Source organism: Engraulis encrasicolus, chromosome 11 (genome assembly GCF_034702125.1).
Source record: "Engraulis encrasicolus isolate BLACKSEA-1 chromosome 11, IST_EnEncr_1.0, whole genome shotgun sequence".
In the NCBI taxonomy this organism is placed as follows: Eukaryota; Metazoa; Chordata; class Actinopteri; order Clupeiformes; family Engraulidae; genus Engraulis; species Engraulis encrasicolus.
The window spans coordinates 40,493,983-40,514,280 of record NC_085867.1 but is presented as its reverse complement, the minus strand read 5'-3'; the positions used below and the strand labels follow the sequence as shown (position 1 = coordinate 40,514,280).

The window sequence follows — 20,298 nt, the reverse complement described above, 5'->3', positions numbered from 1 at the left end:
ACAGCACGACCACCACCCACCCCTCTTTGTGCTGCTGTTGCAAGGTTCCATTATACTCGGAGTGAGAAGATCGATTCGGGAGGATGAAGTTACTATTGTTTTGCTTGAAGAACAATAGCATCTTGTTTCAATCGTTCGTTGAGTTCCATGGTGGAGTGAAGAGTATGTCTATTTTAGCAGGTCATATACAGCTATGGATGAATCCTGGAGTGAATGTTTTGAGTGTCGGGAGGAAAACACCGTGCTCAGGGGTGAGTTTCTCAAAAGAGAAGTTGTTAGCCTGTTAGCAACTTTGGTAGTTGCCAATGGGAAAATGCATTGAAAACAACAAAGTAGCTAATGTAGTAAGCAACTTTGGTTTTGAGAAATTCACCCCAGCATTGTTACAGGAAGTGCAGTTTTAGAGCCCATTACATGTGAAGTGATACAATGACCTCATGCATTCTTCATTTCACATTTTGAAGGCAAAAAACATAAGTTACACGTTTCTGCCGACTCAATAAATGATATGTTCTTTGCAGCTAGCACAAAGGATAGCATATTTTCGTCTACATAACAAAACACACAGAGTTAAGTTTTTGTGCAGATAGACAAAGAAATATCTGGGACACCGGCATAGAAAAACTGAACCAGATCAGAGAATGAACTTACTCTGATTCAGAGTTGAATAGAAACACACAGAATACCCCTGTTACTACAGATGCCCTTGTATTTCCTATTGCCACCCAAGACATCCTCTTCTATGAGACAATATGAGATCATCCACTATTTGTGTATATGCAATTTTGCAAAATTCCAAGACACTTGTGCACCAAGGAGGCCTATGTGTGCCGTTGAGAGAATCCATTTTGAATAATTCGGTAACACTTTATTTTAGGGATACATCTATTAGCACTAATACATACAATGTCCTTGTATAATTAACTTGTAAGGCATGTACAACGCAAAATTAAACATTTGTTAGGCATGCATTCGCAAATGTCTTGTTCATGCACAATAAGGGATTTATTACCAATTTAACCTTAGTAAGGACCTAGTAGGCCTTAGCGTTTGCTTAGTACATGCCTTAGGCTTACAAGTTACTTATGCAGGCATTAACATTGTATGTATTAGTGCTAATAGGTGTATCCCTATAATAAAGTGTTACCAATAAGTCTAATATAGCCTACTATTGTTTAGCATTTTGTAAGTTATTTTATTGAATTATGTGGGCCAATTGTCCCGTTGTGTTTGCTTAAGCACAGGGCCTGTGAACATTTCCATTAATACTCTGATCTATGGTTGTGTGTGCATATGCATAGGTAAAAAAAACTCCATGCCACAACCTAGCACCACGTCGAAGCAATTCACTTGCTTGGTTGATTTTAACCTTCAGCCAGACATGAGCGGAATACATGAACTGAATACTCCAATAGCTTTCACACCTGAAACTACATATAGTGGACCTGGCCGACTAGTCTATACAGGTATGGGACTACTCTCACCCCTGTATGTCTTTGGGATCTGATGAGTTGAGTTGATCTCAGCTCGTTCTCCTCTTCTCTTTTTCTACCTTACTCTCCTTATATCATTCCATCTCTCTCAGCTTTCCTCCTTTCCTTACCCCAGCTCTCCCCTCCTCCTTACCTAACCTTACCTCCCTTCTGCTTTCTCCTCTCCTCTCCTCTCTGCTTTCCTTTCCTATCCTCCTCACCCAACGTCTGCTCTCTCCTCTCTTCTCCTCCTCCTCCTCCTCAACTTACTGTGCCTAGGCTCTGTTCTCACCTCTCCTCCTCACCTCATCTCACCTCTCTGCTTTCCTCTCCTCTTCATCCGAATTACGTCATCTCTGCTCTGCTCTCCTCTCTTCCATACCTAACCTTTCGCTCTCCTCTCCGCTCTCTATTCCTTTCCTTTCCTTCCCTCTCTCCTCTCTTTAGAGCTGGAGAAGTGTTAACTCTTCCCAGAAGGCCATTTGTCAACATCAGCTCGGTTGACAGTGGGGAAATACAAGATGCCAGGGGGTCAGCAGCCCTGCCACTCACCTCTTTAATTAAGCCAGTTGGGTTGGGGGGTGGAGCTGGTTACATGCGAGTGTGTGTGTGTGTGTGTGTGTGTGTGTGTGTGTGTGGGGGGGGTATTTTGGTGGTTTTGGTAATTGTGGTGGTTATTTGGTGGTGGTCATCTGTGGGTGATGGTGCTGGTGTGTGTGTGTGTGTGTGTGTGTGTGTGTGTGTGTGTGTGTGTGTGTGTGTGTGTGTGTGTGTGTGTGTGTGTGTGTGTGTGTGTGTGTGTGTGTGTGTGTGTGTGTGTGTGTGCGTGCGTGCCTGCCTGCGTGCGTGCCTGGGTGCGTGCCTGCGTGCATGCCTGCGTGCGTGTCTAGAGGCTGCTCCCAGATTTGGGGAAGTTATTCCCTTCTAAATGTGCTCCCACAGAGGCAGCGAGGGGAGCAGACGGTGCGATCTGAGTGTGCTCGGGGTTGTCTGTGAGGACACTGTCTCAAACAGGATTTAGGGAGGGAGAGAGAGAGAGAGAGAGAGAGAGAGAGAGAGAGAGAGAGAGAGAGAGAGAGAGAGGGAGAGAGAGAGAGAGAGAGGGAGGTATAAGCAGCTGGGTAGGTATAAAGCTGCAAGGGGGGGATGAAAATCATGATTGAAACCCCGGGATAGAACACCGCGTCACGTCACGTCACAGCACAGCACGGGGAGAATATGGGGCTCAGAAAAAAAAACTCTTGTCCGTCTGTAACCTTGCGAGAGTGTGGGAGAGGGCATCCAGGAGCAGGCAGCAGCAGCATCAGAGAACAGGGAGGATAATAGCTGCAGAAGGAGGAGTGTGTGACTGGGCGAGCGCAAGGGGCAACGCTATCCCCTAGTGGTTAGGAGTTGTATGACGGCTCTTAATTGTTAATGGTGGTTGGTGTGTTGTGTGTGTGTGTGGCCCTCCGTCTCATCTTCTCATTATTGATGAGCTGTGAGTTTCCAAATCAAAGCAAAGGAGAGTGCGTGCCGCACTCAATCAGCCATGAGACAGGATACCCCCTTTCCACTTTGCAGAGGTGACATTTATTTATCTGCTGGCTGCTCACCACACACACTGCTGTGCGTGTGTGTGTGTGTGTGTGTGTGTGTGTGTGTGTGTGTGTGTGTGTGTGTGTGTGTGTGTGTGTGTGTGTGTGTGTGTGTGTGTGTGTGTGTGTGTGTGTGTGTGTGTGTGTGTGAGAGAGAGAGTCAGGTTGGAGCTAGGGGGGGGTGGGGTTGAGAGGCTGTGATGTGATGCTTGTATGTTTATGTGTGTGTGTATGAGAGAGAGAGAGAGAGAGAGAGAGAGAGAGAGAGAGAGAGAGAGAGAGAGAGAGAGAGAGAGAGAGAGAGACAGAGAGAGAGAGAGAGAGAGAGAGAGAGAGAGCAAGAGCGCGCGCTACGTATGTGCAGGTGAACAGCGCTGCATACCGTTCATGTGCTCTTAGAGGATGACCATTAAAGGGTGAGGGGAGGTAAAGGTCATATATTGACAAACATAATTTCCGGCTTCTGCATTAAGTAAATATGCAGGCTGCTGAATGTGGTATGTGTAATTATTTGATGCACAGATGGAATAAAATATTACATAAAGATAATTTGGACTAGGACTGACTATAAATTCAGTAAGGTGGTATCCATATGTCCAAACACTGAAAGTAATTCCCTGCATAGTACAGTAAGAGTATTATTGTTAGATCCACATGGACACAGCACATAGTATACCCTTATGCTATAACATGAGTACACGTGTGGCTGTGCATGTGTCTGTGCATGTGGAGTATGGGGCTGGGGGAGAGGGGAGGGGGGAGGAGGAGAAAACTCCTCCATCTCAGGTCTGTGCTATCGGATACCTGCTGCTGTCTCTCTCCCCCCACACTCTCTTTTTCATCGTCTGCATGTGCTCGACTCGCAACTGCAAGCAAGCACCGAGCAAGAGTCGACCCACTCAAGCATAAACAGGCAGCAAGCTTTTCCGTTAGAATAATGGTACGTGACTCCAAAGTTTATCTGCTTGTGCATGGCCCATTACCAGTGAATGATGGAATTGAGTGTGCGGCCATTCATCAAGACCAGCTATTGTAATGGCAACAAGATCTACAGCTTTTGGTTTTAGTCAAGCTTTCAGACTCCAAGTATGTTTTCTCTATTCCAGCTCATTTCCTTATGAGTTAAAAAATAGCTTTCAGTACTACATTATGATGTATAACTTTCCTATGTTTGTATAATTGAGTGTAAAAGAGAGGTTAACTGCCTTTTAGAATTCACATACATTTTACAACAATTATTGCACAACTATTTCGAGTTAATTCAGAAATTGTACTATTGCCCAATAGTTCTAAGAAAAAGGAAACAGAATGTTCTGAAAAGGCATTATAAGAGGAAAATGGGAAACCAGAAGGTTAGCTTCAGATGTGTACACACAGCATGGGCAATAATTTCCTACTGTAAAAAATACCAGCTGCCTCAGAATTCCAAGAATTCCTTATTGTAAGTTGTGTGAAGCTTTGAATTGCAGTTTTGAGTTCAAACAACACACACAATCGCTTTCGCTTTCACTTTCATACAACTTACAAAAATATTGAAATTAACTTGGAATTCTGAGGCAGCTGATAAAACTTAAAATTTCAAGTTAAACCATGCTGTTGCCATTGCAGTGTATAGGAGTATACATTAACTATATAAGTTATCATGACTGATATCATTTTTTACAGGGACACTAAACTACACAGTAAACTTAAAAAGTTGATTTATCATGGTGGAATATCAAATAGTACATGTGTGACAATATAGCTCACCAATCTTTATGATACACACTTTCTGTGATTATGTTAAACCTGAACAATGCAATTATTTCCCCAAAAATGCAATTTGTTGCTTCTATTCATTCACAGTGGTTCAGAATTTAAACACAGCAATAATAACCAATTTGTGTGATGATGATATTTAAAAAATGGTCAAAGCAGTTAGTTGTGTGTGGCAAGCAAGCTGATCAAATGAATTGCAATGTTACCAAGGAAGGAAGAAAAGTTACCTCGAGTTTCATCATCCGCAACCTGGGGCCTTCACTGAATCTTAAAGAACTGCAATTATCTGGGGAGGAGTCGTGTGTGGGAAACGCAGCTGCAATAAGGTGTAGGCCGCGTTTGATGGGCCTTGTTCAGCCTTTGATGTTTCACTTTATTTTCATTGTAAAACTACATTCAAAAAGATACCAATACTGTTATGGCCAAGCAAGCTCTATGATCTCTCTGTTGTAGGAAGTTATCTGTCTGTATTTCTATTATTCCTACACTGTGTATGTAAAGTGTGCCTTGCCTAGCCCAGGGCTGAGATGGGCCCAAAATACGGCCCGGGTGCTTTTGGTGTACACCAGCCCCTCACACAGCCCCCGTGTTTTTCTACAATGTCATGACCATGGAGGTAGTATAAGAACTGGAGAGAGTGAATAAGTCCCGCCTCCGGTCATTTCAATGGGAAATGCTAGGCTAATGAATTCAGCCAAAATTGAATGAATTTTTCAGCTTCAAAGATGGAGTCGTTTCCACCACCAGTTTACTCAGCCAATTACGTGCCTGACTTACGATTGACCAGAAAGATATATGGAAGACGGGCATTGGATGCATGGAGGTGCCCAACCACACACCTGTATAGGTATGTGTGCCCAACACTAAACTCGTGCACCCACCAATCGCGTCCACCCTCTTTGAGCGAAGTGGTGGTGGAATTGCGACGAGGAAGTCCCTTGCTAATCGGTGAAGCTAATCAGCCAAATCCTGACCCCCTGGTTATGACTGACTCAGATGGACCAGTAGCTTCCCCATCTAGATGGTGGGCCAGTCTGTAAGGAGACAACAAAACCCCCCAAAACAACAATAGCAACAACAAAGTCGATGACAGTTGGCCCACCGGGAAAATTCCCTGAATGCCATATTACCAGGCCAACGCTGGCCTAACCCATCACTGTGTTGCTGAGCAGGGACTGTGGTACTAACATTGTTTTGAATGATCTATGGGCTAAGACTGGAGCACCTTTATAATCTGTATGCAGTTAAAATGACTGCATGGCTTTACCTTCTCCCAGAATGGAGCCAGCTCCCATTCCCTGAGCAATGATGGAGACATACCTAGGCCTGCACTATCTACAGTCCCAAGAAAAAGTTTGTACACCCTCTGAAATTTCTTACTTTTCAGTCAAAATAGATCATAAAACATGGTCTGATCTTCCCGGAAATCTCAAGAAGGAACAATCAGAGTCTGCTTTAACTAATTCCACACAAACAATTACATGTTTTCATATTTTTATTGGCCATAAGGCTATAACATTCACAGGAGAGCAAGGCATAAGTAAGTACACCCTTGCATTAAATAGGTTTTAACCCTCAGTTAGTTGCAATATCCTCAACCAGACTTGTCCTGTAGTTGCAGATCAGATTAACAAAGCAATCTGGATGTATCTTGTCTCCCTCTTCTTTAGAGAACTGCCTCTCGTCATCAAGGTTTCTGGGATGTCTGGAGTGCATAGCTTTATTGACTTCATGCCATATAATCTCAATTGTTTTTAGTCAGGGCTTTGTCTGGGCTATTCCAGAATGTGTACTTCATTGTTATGAAGCCATTCTAATGTCGATGTGCTTCTTAAGTATGGGTTGTTGTCACATTTCAGCACCCATCCTCTTGTGTGCTTCAACTGTGTGACAGACTTCCTCATATTTTTTCTGTAAAATATCACAATAAACTTGAGTTCATTGCTCCACTGATAGTAGCAAACTTTCAAGGGCCTGAGGCAGCAAGGTAGCCGCATATAATGATGCTCCCGCCACCATACTCAGATGTGGAGATGTAACCAAGAAAAGCTAAAAATGGGGTTCATTCTGCCAATCTAAAATTATTGGGGTTTCTGTCCAAAAAAATATTGCTGCAACTTTGAGGTTTGCGAAAAAGCATTTATATGCTTCATAAAATTACTGCTAAATATTCAGTAGACCAACGTTGAAACTAAAGTTGAATTTTTCAGGGGAACACATAGTATCATGTTTGGAGGAGAACTGGAGAACCACACCTTCACCAAAACATCATCTCCACTTTTCAGTATGGTGGCGGCAGCATCATTATATGCGGCTACCTTGGTGCCTCAGGCCCTTGTCAGTTAGCTATTATCAATGGAACAATGAACTCAGAAGTTTATTGAGATATTTTACAGAAAGAATGTGAGGTAGTCTGTCACACAGTTGAGGCACACAAGAGGATGGGTGCTGAAATGGGACAACTACCCATATTTTAGAGGCAATTGACATTTGAATTGCTTCATAAGAATGAAATACACATTCTGGAATAGCCCAGTCAAAGCTCTGACAAAAACATTTCAGATGATATGGCATGAAGTCAAGAAAGCTATTCACTAAAGATATCCCAGAAACCTTGCTGAAGAAGGGCAGTTTTCTAAAGAAGAGGGAGACAAGATACAGTGCCCTCCATAATTATTGGCACCCCTGGTTGAGATGTGTTAAAAGCCTTAAAATAAATTCAGTGTTTATTGCAGAAGAATACTGTCACACTGAAAATTGTAGGAAAATGTAGCCTTCAACTCAAATGAATTGTAAGAAAATAAAAAAATTCCTGACTAAAAAATAATTATTTTTCATTAAATCACCTGTTCCACAATTATTGGCACCCTTAACAATTCCCAGGAAATAAATATAATTGAAGCATTTCTGTCATTTCTACAGTAGTTTACAAAGTTTACCAGAGTATGTAGGAACATTTAATTAGTAATTCATCACTTCCTGTTTCCCTGGGGTATAAATATGACGTGACACCGAGGCCATTTCTCTTATCTACTCTTAAACATGGGAAAGACAAAGGAACACAGCATACAAGTGAGGCAGATGTGCGTCGACCTTCACAGGTCAGGCAGAGGCTACAAGAAGATTGCCACTCAACTGCAGCTGCCCATATCCACTGTGAGAGGAATAATTAAGAAGTTCAAAACAACTGGAACAGTGGTAAACAAGCCTGGACGAGGACCCAAGTTTATTTTGCCACCACGCACAGTGAGGAGGATGGTAAGAGAAATCAAAAGATCTCCAAAGCTCACTGTTACAGAATTAAAACAAATGGTAGCATCCTGGGGTCACAAAGTCTCCAAATCAACCATCAGGCGCTGTCTACACGCCAACAAGCTGTTTGGGAGGCATGCACGGAGAAAACCTTTCCTCACTCACAATCATAAACGCAAGCGTCTGGAGTTCGCCAAGCGGTATTGGGGCTTCAACTGGGACCGTGTGCTTTGGTCAGATGAGACCAAGATTGAGCTTTTTGGCAACAAACACTCTAAGTGGGTCTGGCGTACCACGAAAGATGCGCATGCTGAAAAGCACCTCATACCCACTGTGAAGTATGGGGGTGGGTCAGTGATGCTGTGGGGCTGTTTCGCTTCCAAAGGCCCTGGGAACCTTGTTAGGGTGCATGGCATCATGAATGCTTTGAAATACCAGGACATTTTAAATCAAAAGCTGTTGCCCTCTGCCCGAAAGCTGAAGCTGGGTCGTCACTGGGTCTTTCAGCAAGACAATGACCCTAAACATATGGCCAAATCTACACAGAAATGGTTCACCAGACACAAAATCAAGCTCCTCCCATGGCCATCTCAGTCCCCTGACCTCAACCCCATTGAGAACCTGTGGGGTGAGCTGAAGAGGAGAGTACAGAGGAGAGGACCCAGGTCTCTGGATGATTTAGAGAGATTCTGGAAAGAGGAATGGCTGAAGATCCCTCTTTCTGTCTTTTCCCATCTTGTGAAACATTATAGGAGAAGATTAGGTGCTGTTTTGTTGGCAAAAGGGGGTTGTACAAAATATTAACACCAGGGGTGCTAATAATTGTGACACACATTATTTGATGTCAAATAATTATTTCTTTATGTGGGATTTTTTCCCCACTGAATAAATGCACTTGTATTGAAGGTTGGATTTTTCTCTTTTTTTCCATTAAGGTCCCATATTATTTAGAAAAAAAAATAAAATAATTGGAAGCTAAAAAACACATCTCAACCAGGGGTGCCAATAATTATGGAGGGCACTGTACATCCAGATTGTTTTGTTAATCTGATCTGCAACTACAGGAAACATCTGGTTGAGGTTATTGCGACTAACTTAAGGTTAAAACCTATTGAATGCAAGGGTGTACTTACTTATGCCTTGCTGTCCTGTGAATGTTTACATCTTATGGCCAATGAAAATATGAAAACTTGTAAATGTTTGGGTTGAATTAGTTAAAGCAGACTCTGGTTGTTCCTTCTTGTGATTTCTGGAAAGATCAGACTATGTTTTATGACCAATTTTGACAGAAATGTAAGAAATGTCAAAGGGTGTACAAACTTTTTCCTGGGACTGTATATATTGAGCAAAAACAGACTCGATGAAATATTGTTCATTTAGCAACTTTCAAAATTAATTTATCATCGCCTCTTCCTGCTTGTGCTGGAGAGAACTCGTTATTTTCCATTTGGTTTGCAGGAAATGTGCCGTTTCACTCACCTGCTGCAATAGGGGTAAGTTGTGACGTTTTTAGTGGCCCCTTTAATCGCCGTGCGTAATTACCTTGACAAATGAGGCTCCCGCGCTTGTCTGGCTGGAGCTGAGAGAACAGTCGACTAGTACCAGTACCAGCAGCACTACCCCAGCTGCACTGCAGGCCTGCTGACGTCTGCGGAGGCACACACTGGAGCCAGGTAGTACCTGTACACAGATCGCCACCCGCAACAGATGGCTAATAAGGTCAGACTACGATACACCATTTCTTCTCTTCTCTGGAATAAACTCATGACAAATTTGTGTAGCATGAGCCAATTCAGCAGAAAAAAAGCCCTGTCTGATTTGGACAAATTAAGGTCAAAGCTAAAAATGGCTCGAGCAGAATATTCTATGAGATCTTCTTGTCATGATACATTGCTATTACTACTGTATCCTCTGGGTCTCTGGGCTGCCGAGACCAAAATTGCACTCCAGGGTCCCTCCATGGTAGCCTATTCTCTGCTTATTTTTCAAACAAGGAAGTTTTAACAATTTTATTATGAAATTCACAAATAAACACTTGATTCGAAATCCTTCTTTCCACGTACCGTATCGGTTTTTCAGTCAGGAATAGGTTAGCAGGGGTGTCAAACTCCTTTTGGTTCAAGGGCCACATAAAGATATGTGATTGGGAAGTATTGTTCACTATATTATTGTTTAATTTTGGTATTATATTGCTTTTTATATTTTAGCAAGCGGTATGCTTTATGCTTCAGTCTCTGTACATTTTTCCCCACGCCCAACAGAATTTCAAATCACATGCTCTTTTACTTTTTTTTTTCCTTCCATTTTTTTCATCAACTAGTCTGGGGCCGGATTAAACCATCTGGCGGGCCGCATCCGGCCCCCGGGCCTCATGTTTAACACATTCCCCTTGGGGTAATGGTGAGAGCAGGCTAAGGCGGTCTTCCCAGAATGCAACAGAAGGAACTCCACGATGCTGTTGATCACTATCAGTTTTTCCTGTGCTCACCAGGGCAGTGGCACAGGCTATCCATCAAATAGATAACATCTTTAGGGGGAAATGGGTTGAAAATGCTAGAGCTCTTTCCATCCACTCTGCCTGCTGTCAGATTCTAGCTGGGTCTGGTACAGTATGTTTTAACTAGCTGGCTAGCACTTGCCTGCACATTCCTCGTATGGTCCAAATACTTGTTTTCCAATCTTTCAAATAATGTGTCTCAGACAAGGCTAGACAGTACAGTATTTCTTAAGGAAATAATGTCTTCATGTGTTGATGTGCTACAAAATCTTTGGGTACCTATCTGTCAGGAGGTAGAACAGCAGGTCAAATTGCCTGGACTACTGAGTTCAGGTGCAGTGGAGGTTATTTTAGACACACCCACTCTCCATCCTATACTCTCAATTAAAAGCCACCATGGGCCAGTTTTTCAAATTCCCTCCAGTGAGGGTGCCGAACATAGAATCTGTATAACTGTGAGCAGCACGGTATCTGAGGTTATGGTGCGAAACAAGCAGATAGCTTTCCAGACAGAAAAGATATTCACTTCTCTATTCCTTAGTAGCCTTAGGATGGTCTATTTATTACAGCGCTTTAGATAAGATTTCACTCTCATGTGAATGCATGGTTAGTGATCGCAAATGCATGGCCACAGATAGCACACATAATTGTTTTCATTTTGTTCTGACCTTATGGGGGCCAGAACCTTGCCATCCAAGGGCCACATCTGACCCCAGGGCCTCCATTTGAATAGCCCTGCTATACTCTATGCATGGAAAAGGAAATAATGTCTTCATCATGAGCTACACCAGGGTATATACAGTACACCAATCTTGAAGTCAAATTTACTACCATTTAATACCCTTTTTCACTACCTTTAGATTTTTTTTTACAACCATCACGACACTCCGATGCGAGTATTAACAAGACATCTTTTGTAATTTCTACCTACTTAACATTACATTACACTTTCGTTTTTTGCACAAAGACGCCCGAAAGGGAGCAGTGCGGTGGGACGGTACCTCAGGTTACCTCAGTCATGGAGGAGGATGGGGGAGAGCACTGGTTAATTACTCCCCCCACCAACCTGGCAGGCTGACAACCTGACGGCCTAATTGCGTACCCATGACTGCCCTCAGATACAGAATCAATCATTTTTTTTCCGTCAAAATGGTACAACTAAAAAAAAATAATACCTAGTTTTAAAATAATACATTTTGAGCCAATTTACTACTTATAAGGCCATTCATTTTTGGATTTTTAATTCATCACCTTTTAATACTTTGTAAAACCCTGCATACGCCCTGTACACACAATCTTTGGGTATCAGTCAGGGAATGGAATTGCAGTTGGACTGTTGCAGGACTGGGCTGGACTACTGGGTTCAGGTGCAGTAGAGGTTATTCCAGACACATCCACTCTCCATCCTCTAGGGACAGATAGTCTACTAATGGGGGGAGAGCCACAAGCACAGCCAGGGTCAGTGTTATAGGGGGGAAAGCTGACCTGTGCCCAGGGCCCTCTCCTATTGGTGGGATGCAGGGGGGCTTGTTTATGTCGTTGACAGGCTGTATGGGGGGCCCGATCAGTGTTTTGGCATGGGGCCCTGTGTGCAATTGTTCCGCCACTGAGCACAGCTCCACAGAGGAGAGGAGATGGGAAAGTTTGCACAGACACCAAAGTCCTCCAGGTGAAACAGAAACGGGCAAAAGGTTTGTGAGAGTAAACAAGCTTATTTTTATCCCAGGCCTGTTCTCCGAGGGAAGCTCTATTCTGCTCTCTCTCTCTCCCCCACAGCCTTCCTGTTATCCTATCAGATGTTGTGCTGGCTGTGTCAGGGTAACATCAGTATGAGTTGCATTCCCCAAACGCATCCCCAAGACGATGTGGACAGGAGTGAAATGTGAGAAATCTAAACAAACTCCCCTTTCCCATTAACTAACACCGACTCCTCAGGAAAATATGCAGAGGGATGCAACTGAATTGTTTTGGGGATTTCACTTAAGTTTGCCATATCTGCTTTAGGTTACTTTGACAAATAAAACATTGTTAAATACCAGTTAGCTCATTTCTGATTATTTGGTTACATGGGTTATCAAGATGGTTTAGTCACGTCAGCCACACTGAAACTATATCAGTCATTCGGAACCCACAGAAATTATACCATAATGTATATTTGACAACAGTAGACCATCACCCTCTAAATATAACACAAAAACCAACCAACTGACATTGATCCTCCATGAGCAAAAATGAACACGCTGGTTGAAACTTCAACACAAGATTTAATTTACATTGGACGTCAGCTGAGACCACCATGACAGATTGAATGTAATGCTTATGCTGCTCCTCACATTTGAACTGTATTATGACAATACACCCCCCCCCACCCCCCACTTCCCCCTCACAAACCAAAAATGCTATGACGTCTGATGAGCAGCGGGGGGCAGCAGAGATGATGGCTTTTTTTTACATACACTTGTGAGAATGAGATTTAGCCATTTTTTTTTTTATTTTTTTTTACCACAAAACGGAATTCAGATTGATGTAAGGAGCACCATAAGGTTTTATTTCTCTCTCTCTCTTTTTAAAATGAAGACACCTTCCATTATTTATAGTTACGTTTTTTTTTTTTGCTCAAGCACAATGCATACAAGTCTAAAGTGCAAACACCACGACAACCATGCCACTTTGATGACTAGAATGGGACTGACCACCAACACACCCTTGCCCCTTGAGTCAAAAAAGCTCAGCCTTGTAGAAAACCTCTCTTCAAAATTAAAAAAAATAAAGACAGAAAGAGAGAACGGGAGGGAGGAGGGAAAGGGGTGATGAATAACTTAGCCAATACTGTCATTTTCACAGCACACAGTAGTCATGAAAAGTCTCTACTTTAGTACACAGTTCCTCGCTCCTGTGTGGGCTCTCACACTTCACTGGCGGAGCGAACGATTGAGGCCCGAATTATTTATATATCAGGAAAAAAATAAAAACAAAACAAAAAACAAACGTCCCACAGCTCAGGAAAAAAAGCCATTTAAGAGTCTTTCAAGCACAGCAACGGCAAAGAAAGAGTAATTTTTTTCTTTCTTTCTTTTTTTTTTTTTTACTAAAAATTCCCCCACCTCCCTCGTTCATATTTGCAGGGAGGAAGAAAAAAAAAAACACAACATGGTCTGCAACATCACACCATTTCATAGCTGCAAAGGACTAAATTCCATCATCTAAACGCAATAAATTACAGTAGTACAGATTTTTTTCTATCTTTTTTGGCAAATTAAAAAAAAAAATGATCTGAGTGCATATGTGCATGGCATTCACGAGTATACATTCATCCAAAATACATGTTTGTGATTTTCTTTCTTTTTTTTCTTTCGTTATGGAGCAACAGCTTATGGATGCGAGCCTGAACAGCAAAGTTCGTTTTTTTTTTTTACGTAGACCCTTCCCCATCATGATCATCGGAGCGGAAAGACCCGCGCGGCATGGCACGGTAAGTACGGCACCACACCGCACCACACAGCTCTCCTCTCCTCCTCTTCTGCAGGGCTTCATCTTACTATTTAAGAGCTTAGAGGCAGAGTTTACAAACTGCTCCAAGAAGAGCAAAAAGTCCACCTTGACCAAACGACGACAATGCAACAAGAGATTTTTTTTTACCCACAACCCCCAATCTTGGGGATTGGTGAAGAGGGGAAAAAAAAGAGAAAAATTCCACGTGTTGAGCACACATCTCACACACGCTAACATTTCCACTCTAAGTCAACGTTAGAGCAAACACGCAGGCACACACATACGCACAAGCACACACACACGCGCCTATATCAGTCATTGTCTTACATCACACTCTCGCACTTCTCTCTCCCTCTCTCTCTCTCTATTCTCTCTGACCATCCCATCCTTGAACCTGGGGTCAAGAGCATTCCTATGAGCTAAGGCCGAGCCAGGAGTGCCCACTCTGTAACATGCGACAGGCACGGAGAGGGTGGGGGGTGTGGGGGTGGGGGGTGTGTGTGTGTGTGTGTGGTGGGATACAGGGGTGGGGGAGGATGTGATGATAATGTCGTTACAGTACATCTTTAGCTATTAGCCCACCAAGACTATGTCTTCCAAAGGAGCGGGGGTCTCCCCCCTCCAAGTGTGTTAGAGTCAGGAGCACAATCCGTACCTTTTTAAAAATAATAATAAAACCTTGTGATGAAACGAAATGAGGTTTCACCTTCAGTAACAGTCAATCGGAATTGCCATGTGATGAAAAACAAAACAGGGCATGGGGAGGGGGAGGGCGAGGGGATGATGACGGAGAAGTGACTTTGACCTCTTCTGTCACCTAAGCGAGGGGGGATGGGTGATGGGCAGCGTTGTTGACACTGTATGGTTCTGCGGTGCTGCCGTTGACCCAGCACACTTGGGACAGCAGCAGAGCAGCGTTCATGTTTCTATTGCACATATGTGAGACAGGAGGAGGAGGAAAGGTGGTCGAGGAGGTGATGATTGATTGTTGGTGATGGGTGGGTGATGGTGGTTTTTTGGTGGAGCCAAAAATATAAAATAAAAAACGACACGGGGACGAAAAGGCTTTGTGCTTTTAAAAAACTCAAAAGGCAGCCTCGCAAACCAAACAAGCGGACGACTGGCCCCCTTGCTTTTTCTTTTTGATTTGTTCTTGTTTTGTGTCTTTTCTCTTTAGTACTCGGTGTCCGAGCCCTCGGCGGCGTCCGTGTTGCGTGACAGCATGTAGTTGTCCATGTCGATGGAGGGGCAGTTGTGGATGGAGTAGCGCAGGCGCTCGGCCAACACCGCCTGGCTGGTGTACGGAGGCAGACGCAGCTGGAAGAAGCACGTCTGGGCCGTCGGCAGACCATTCACCGGCTGCAGGGCGAGGGTGAAGAGGAGGGAGAGAGAGAGAGAGAAGCAGAGGGATAGGGATAGACGGACAGAAATCAGAAGAGATGGAGCGAGCAGATGAGGGGAAGAGAGATACAGAGAGAGAGAGAGAGAGAGAGAGAGAGAGAGAGAGAGAGAGAGAGAGAGAGAGAGAGAGAGATAGAGATAGATAGAGAGAGAGAGAGACACATTAGGGACTGCAGAGTGTAGAAACAAGCGTACCATGCTCTTTTGTACAATTGAACTATTACTTATTCTCAGACATTTTTTTTTTGCAGCAACTTGACTGAAAGTGAGACAAGTTGCCCCTGCAATAATTTGCCTCCATAAATGTTTGGCTTGAGTAAGTGCTCCTATCAATGGTGACTTAAACCAGTTTTTCTCTTTCTCTCAACAGTAGCTGTTAATAGCCTTGCCTCTACTTAAGTGCTTCAAAAACCAACTTCAAAAGTTTGAGGAAAACATCCCTCCGGATCTAATCGCTCCCTGTGGTGCGGTGCGGTGTGCAGAGATCTTACCCGGTCCACTTTGATGATCTGGAACTTCTGAGTGATGTCGGCCGGGTTGGAGGGCAGGCGGGAGCGGCCGGACACGAAGCGCAGGAAGAGCACGCGCTCCTCATTGGTGAACTCCTCCAGGCTCTGCCAGAGCCAGCCAATCAGCTGGTGGCTGTCGGTGATGTCGCGGTAGCGCACCACCTTCTTGAGCATCTCCACGGAGACCTCGGGCAGGCCGCACACCAGCTGCTCCAGCTGACGCGCCGTCAAGAGGGAGAGCAAGGGCACCGGGATGATGGAGGACATGCCCTCGCGCACCGCACTCACCTAGGATACGCATGACCGACACACACACACACACGGTACATGGGTAAACACACAGATGCATGTGCACATTCACACATGTAGCAAACACAGGTGGACATCCGGACACGGGATACAAATGCCCACACACTCGCTCGCCCACGCACGCACATGTGCTCACAGTCGGACACCCAGATGTAAGCAAGCGCACACACACACACACACACACACACACACACACACACACACACACACACACACACACACACACACACACACACACACACACACACACACACACACACACACACACACACACACACACACACACACACACACACACACACACACACACACACACACTTCTTTCCTCTCTGCACACACACAGGGAAACAGTCAGCAAAAACTCCTCTGTTCAGCAATTACAACATGCGCTACAGCCCATTACTCCATCGACAGACCAAAGGTGGACATAGATCTGGGAGCACGGCCCGTCAGTTCACAAGGACAGCCTTTGGGCCAGAACTCTCCCCCTCTCAGTCAGACACACGCTCACACGCACGCGCTCGCACACACAGGCTCGCACACACACACTCACGCACACGCAGGCACACACGCTCGCACACGCACGCACGCACGCACACACTCGCACACACAGGCTCGCACACACACACTCACGCACACGCAGGCACACACACACACGCACGCTCGCACACACGCTCGCACACACACACACACACACACACACGCTCGCACACACACACAGACACACGTGTGCGCGCACACCCACACATGCACGCACGCACACAACTCACACCCACACACACTATTGATCCACGCCTCTGCCTCTGTCTTCCTGAGAAATCATCCAGCTCTGGCCGCAGTGAAGTGCAGTGCTCACAAAGGCCAACAGGTTGAGGCCTTGACCACAGATCACTTCTGAAGGCCCCCGTTCATAACAAGAACTATGATGACTTTCAAACTATAACGATGTGGGAAGACACCACAGAAGAAACGATGGAAAGGAAGCAAAGACTGAAGGAATGGCACAGAGCCCTAGATTCGAGAGTATAAATTCTATTCAGTATAAGCGACCGGAGGGTGACATTCCATGACTCAATATCGATCTCTGATTGGCTGCTTCTTTCTTGCTGAAATTGCTCTGGAAATGATCTGAAAAATACCATTGAGGTCTGAGGCGCAAACCCAATGATGAAAGGCCAAAGACATTCATCAAAGCAGATCACCGGTAAGCGCTTCATAACTACTTCCCCTATGAAAAATCGAAAACTCAAAAATGCATTCTTGGTGATAAAAAAATGCAAGAGTATTGGTTAAAAATAGTCAACTAAGACCAAGCATTTAACAAAATTAGTAATAAATGCTTCTGTGGGAAGAGTTATTATAATTGTTAAGTGTTTCTGATGTTGCAGATACTCCAAGTGTAAATGACCCTCGTAGTTTGTAGTGTAAATGTAATGTGTGCTGCCGCCTTGGCCAGGGCTCACTTGTAAAAGAGAATTTTATTCTCAATGTGATTTTACTTCTCTGGTTAAATAAAGGTTAAAAAAACAAACAAAAAAAAGTACATAAAGCTGGGAGGTTCTGAAGGGAGTACGGTACCTGTCGGTCCATCTCGTGCAATCGGTACTCCAGTGCCCGTTCCACATACTCGGTGCGGTTGGAGAACGTCAGGGGGATGTTGTGGCCGCCAGGCACCACCGGTACCAGCTTACCGTCGGCACTGTGGGCCACAAACGAGTCCAGTGGAATCATCTATACAGATGGAGAGGGGAAAGGAATGAGGAATGAGGCTTACTTTATTGCATCATTAAAGGGACACTGTGTGAGATTTTTAGTTGTTTAATTCCAGAACTCATGCTGCCCATTCACTAATGTTACCTTTTTCATGAATACTTACCACCAGCATCAAATTCTAAGTATTCATTATGACTGGAAAAATTTCACTTTTCATACATGAAAAGGGGGATCTTCTCCATGGTGCTTGGACCATACTAGAAAATATTTGTTTATTACTTAGTAAACTTTCATGTAAAGATCAAATTTGGCAATAGGCAGCCCAGTTTCAAAGAACAGCATAGTTGCAGTACCTTTTTTGACCATTTCCTGCACAGTGTCCCTTTAAACTCATCATTGACTTATGCTAGACCCAGCCACTATGGACCTTGCGCATCTAAGAATCCTGGTCCTAACCTACGTTGACCTTATGACTCTACAATCTCTTTCTATCTCTTCTTCTTCTGCCTTCCTGCTATCTCTGCCTTCCTGCTATCTCTGCCTCTCCTCTCTTCCTCTCCTTTTAAATCCATCTCTAACAATTATGTTTTTGTTAAGCACTTTGAGTGGCATCCCTTGTATGATACAGTGCTATACAAATACAATTACTATTATTATTATTATTATTATTATTATTATTATTATTTTTATTATTACTAGACACCCTACTGCATTCGACAAATGTGTAGATCAGGCTAGGCTAGATTCATCTTAAATAACAATAATGAAAAGAAAACCATTACTGTTGACCAATCTCATATCGTAACGTTAGTTGCGTGCAGGAACAAGTCACACGATAAAGAAAGCAGTCCAGGAAGCTTTTGATTTCATGCCAAAGACAGAAAACTGAAAAGGAAGAAAGGGGTCGCACACTTGAGCTGAATGCAGAATCAAAAATTGTATTAAACAAAGCCGAAAAAAGTAAATAAAACCGACAGACAGGGGACAAACGTTTCTGGTCTAGCCCATCATCAGTGTTCCCAGAAACTGGCGATACGCTCAAGATAAGACATTGGCGTGGACGCCACCCCACCATTACTAAAGACAGAAAACTAAAATGAAGTATGTACCAGTTTTGCCATCACATTTTCCACGAGAGCATATTTCGTTGAGCGATGACGTTGCCTGAACGGCTAATTGGTCTATATAGACTGCATATGCTCAGCACTGAGAGGGGGCCTTGAGGATACAGAGGGTAATAAACTACAAAAGGAGCAAAATATGGTGTTGTTTTGCTGGCCCTAGCAGGGACACTGTTGGTGACATTATGAAAATCCCATCACAATGTCAGATTTTTCCGTTCCAGCCCTCTTTTTTTCCTCTAACCGCTTGGGCACCGGGCCAGAGCCTCTCCTGTGTCTGGAGTCGTTCCAGTGTGGATCAGTGCCGGCTCACTGCTCGCTGGCGCCTCCTCTCTACCTACCACAGCATTTCACTACAATGGCAACTACGTCAGGGAACTGCGTCAGGGAATTGCAGTGCAGTGTCCCCCCCACTTCAGTGAAAATCTTCATAATAACAAAGCTTTAAGCAGATATTGAAGGCAGAACCGATGGGTGAATAGTTTCCATCCATCCGCAACTAAGTGCCAAGCCACACACTGTAAAACACACTTGTGCAGACCTTAATTAGTTCATCCACCCCTTTGAGTGTAGATACTTGACCACCTGGATCCCTGACCACACCACATGCTCACAACTTCTCCTTGCTAGGCTAATTAAACTGATCTTGACTGCCTGGCAGCATGTGGCTCACTACTCACAACTGTGAAGTTCTCCTCTGTGATGCTGCTGTTGTCCAATAGGTCTTCATCCACCTCTTTGTGTGTGAATCAGTGATAATGCTAATCTAAAGCTAGCGTCTAATGGCAGTGCTAATAAAACACCCCAACCGAGGTCCAGTAGTCTCCCAGTCCTCACCACTGTGAAGTTCTCCTCTGTGATGCCGCTGTTGTCCAACAGTTCTTCATCCACCTCTGGATCAGTGACAATGCTAATTAACCCTTTGAGGAGTAAGGAATTTCTAGAGGTTCTTCTAGAATTTTACTGGAACACTCTACAGATTCTATAGACGTCTGTGTTAAACATCTCGCAAAGACATTATGACATCATAATGAGAATTCAAAATTTGAGCAAAATTCTAATCACATATTTGTGATGGTACTCCTCAAAGGGTTAAGTGCCCAGTGACAATACTAATAAAACCAAATCCTGACCGCCCCCTGCCACCACCCCACAGAGGTCCAGTGGTCTCCCAGTCCTCACCAGTGTGAAGTTCTC

General features: G+C 44.0%; 1 protein-coding gene across 11 annotated transcripts in view; it reads right to left on the bottom strand.

Moving 5' to 3' along the window:
- Positions 1 to 15,107: 15,107 nt before the first annotated feature.
- LOC134458339 (probable E3 ubiquitin-protein ligase HERC1) overlaps positions 15,108 to 20,298 on the bottom strand; it is a 110,620-nt gene continuing 105,429 nt past the window's right edge. For all 11 annotated transcript variants that reach the window (XM_063210603.1, XM_063210593.1, XM_063210597.1 and 8 more), the window contains 3 exons: positions 17,846 to 17,998; positions 15,941 to 16,246; positions 15,108 to 15,407 (listed from right to left, as the gene is read on the bottom strand). In XM_063210603.1, coding sequence (XP_063066673.1) covers positions 15,222 to 15,407; positions 15,941 to 16,246; positions 17,846 to 17,998 — 645 coding nt within the window. In that variant the 3' untranslated portion in view covers positions 15,108 to 15,221. The remainder of the gene's footprint in view (positions 15,408 to 15,940; positions 16,247 to 17,845; positions 17,999 to 20,298) is intronic.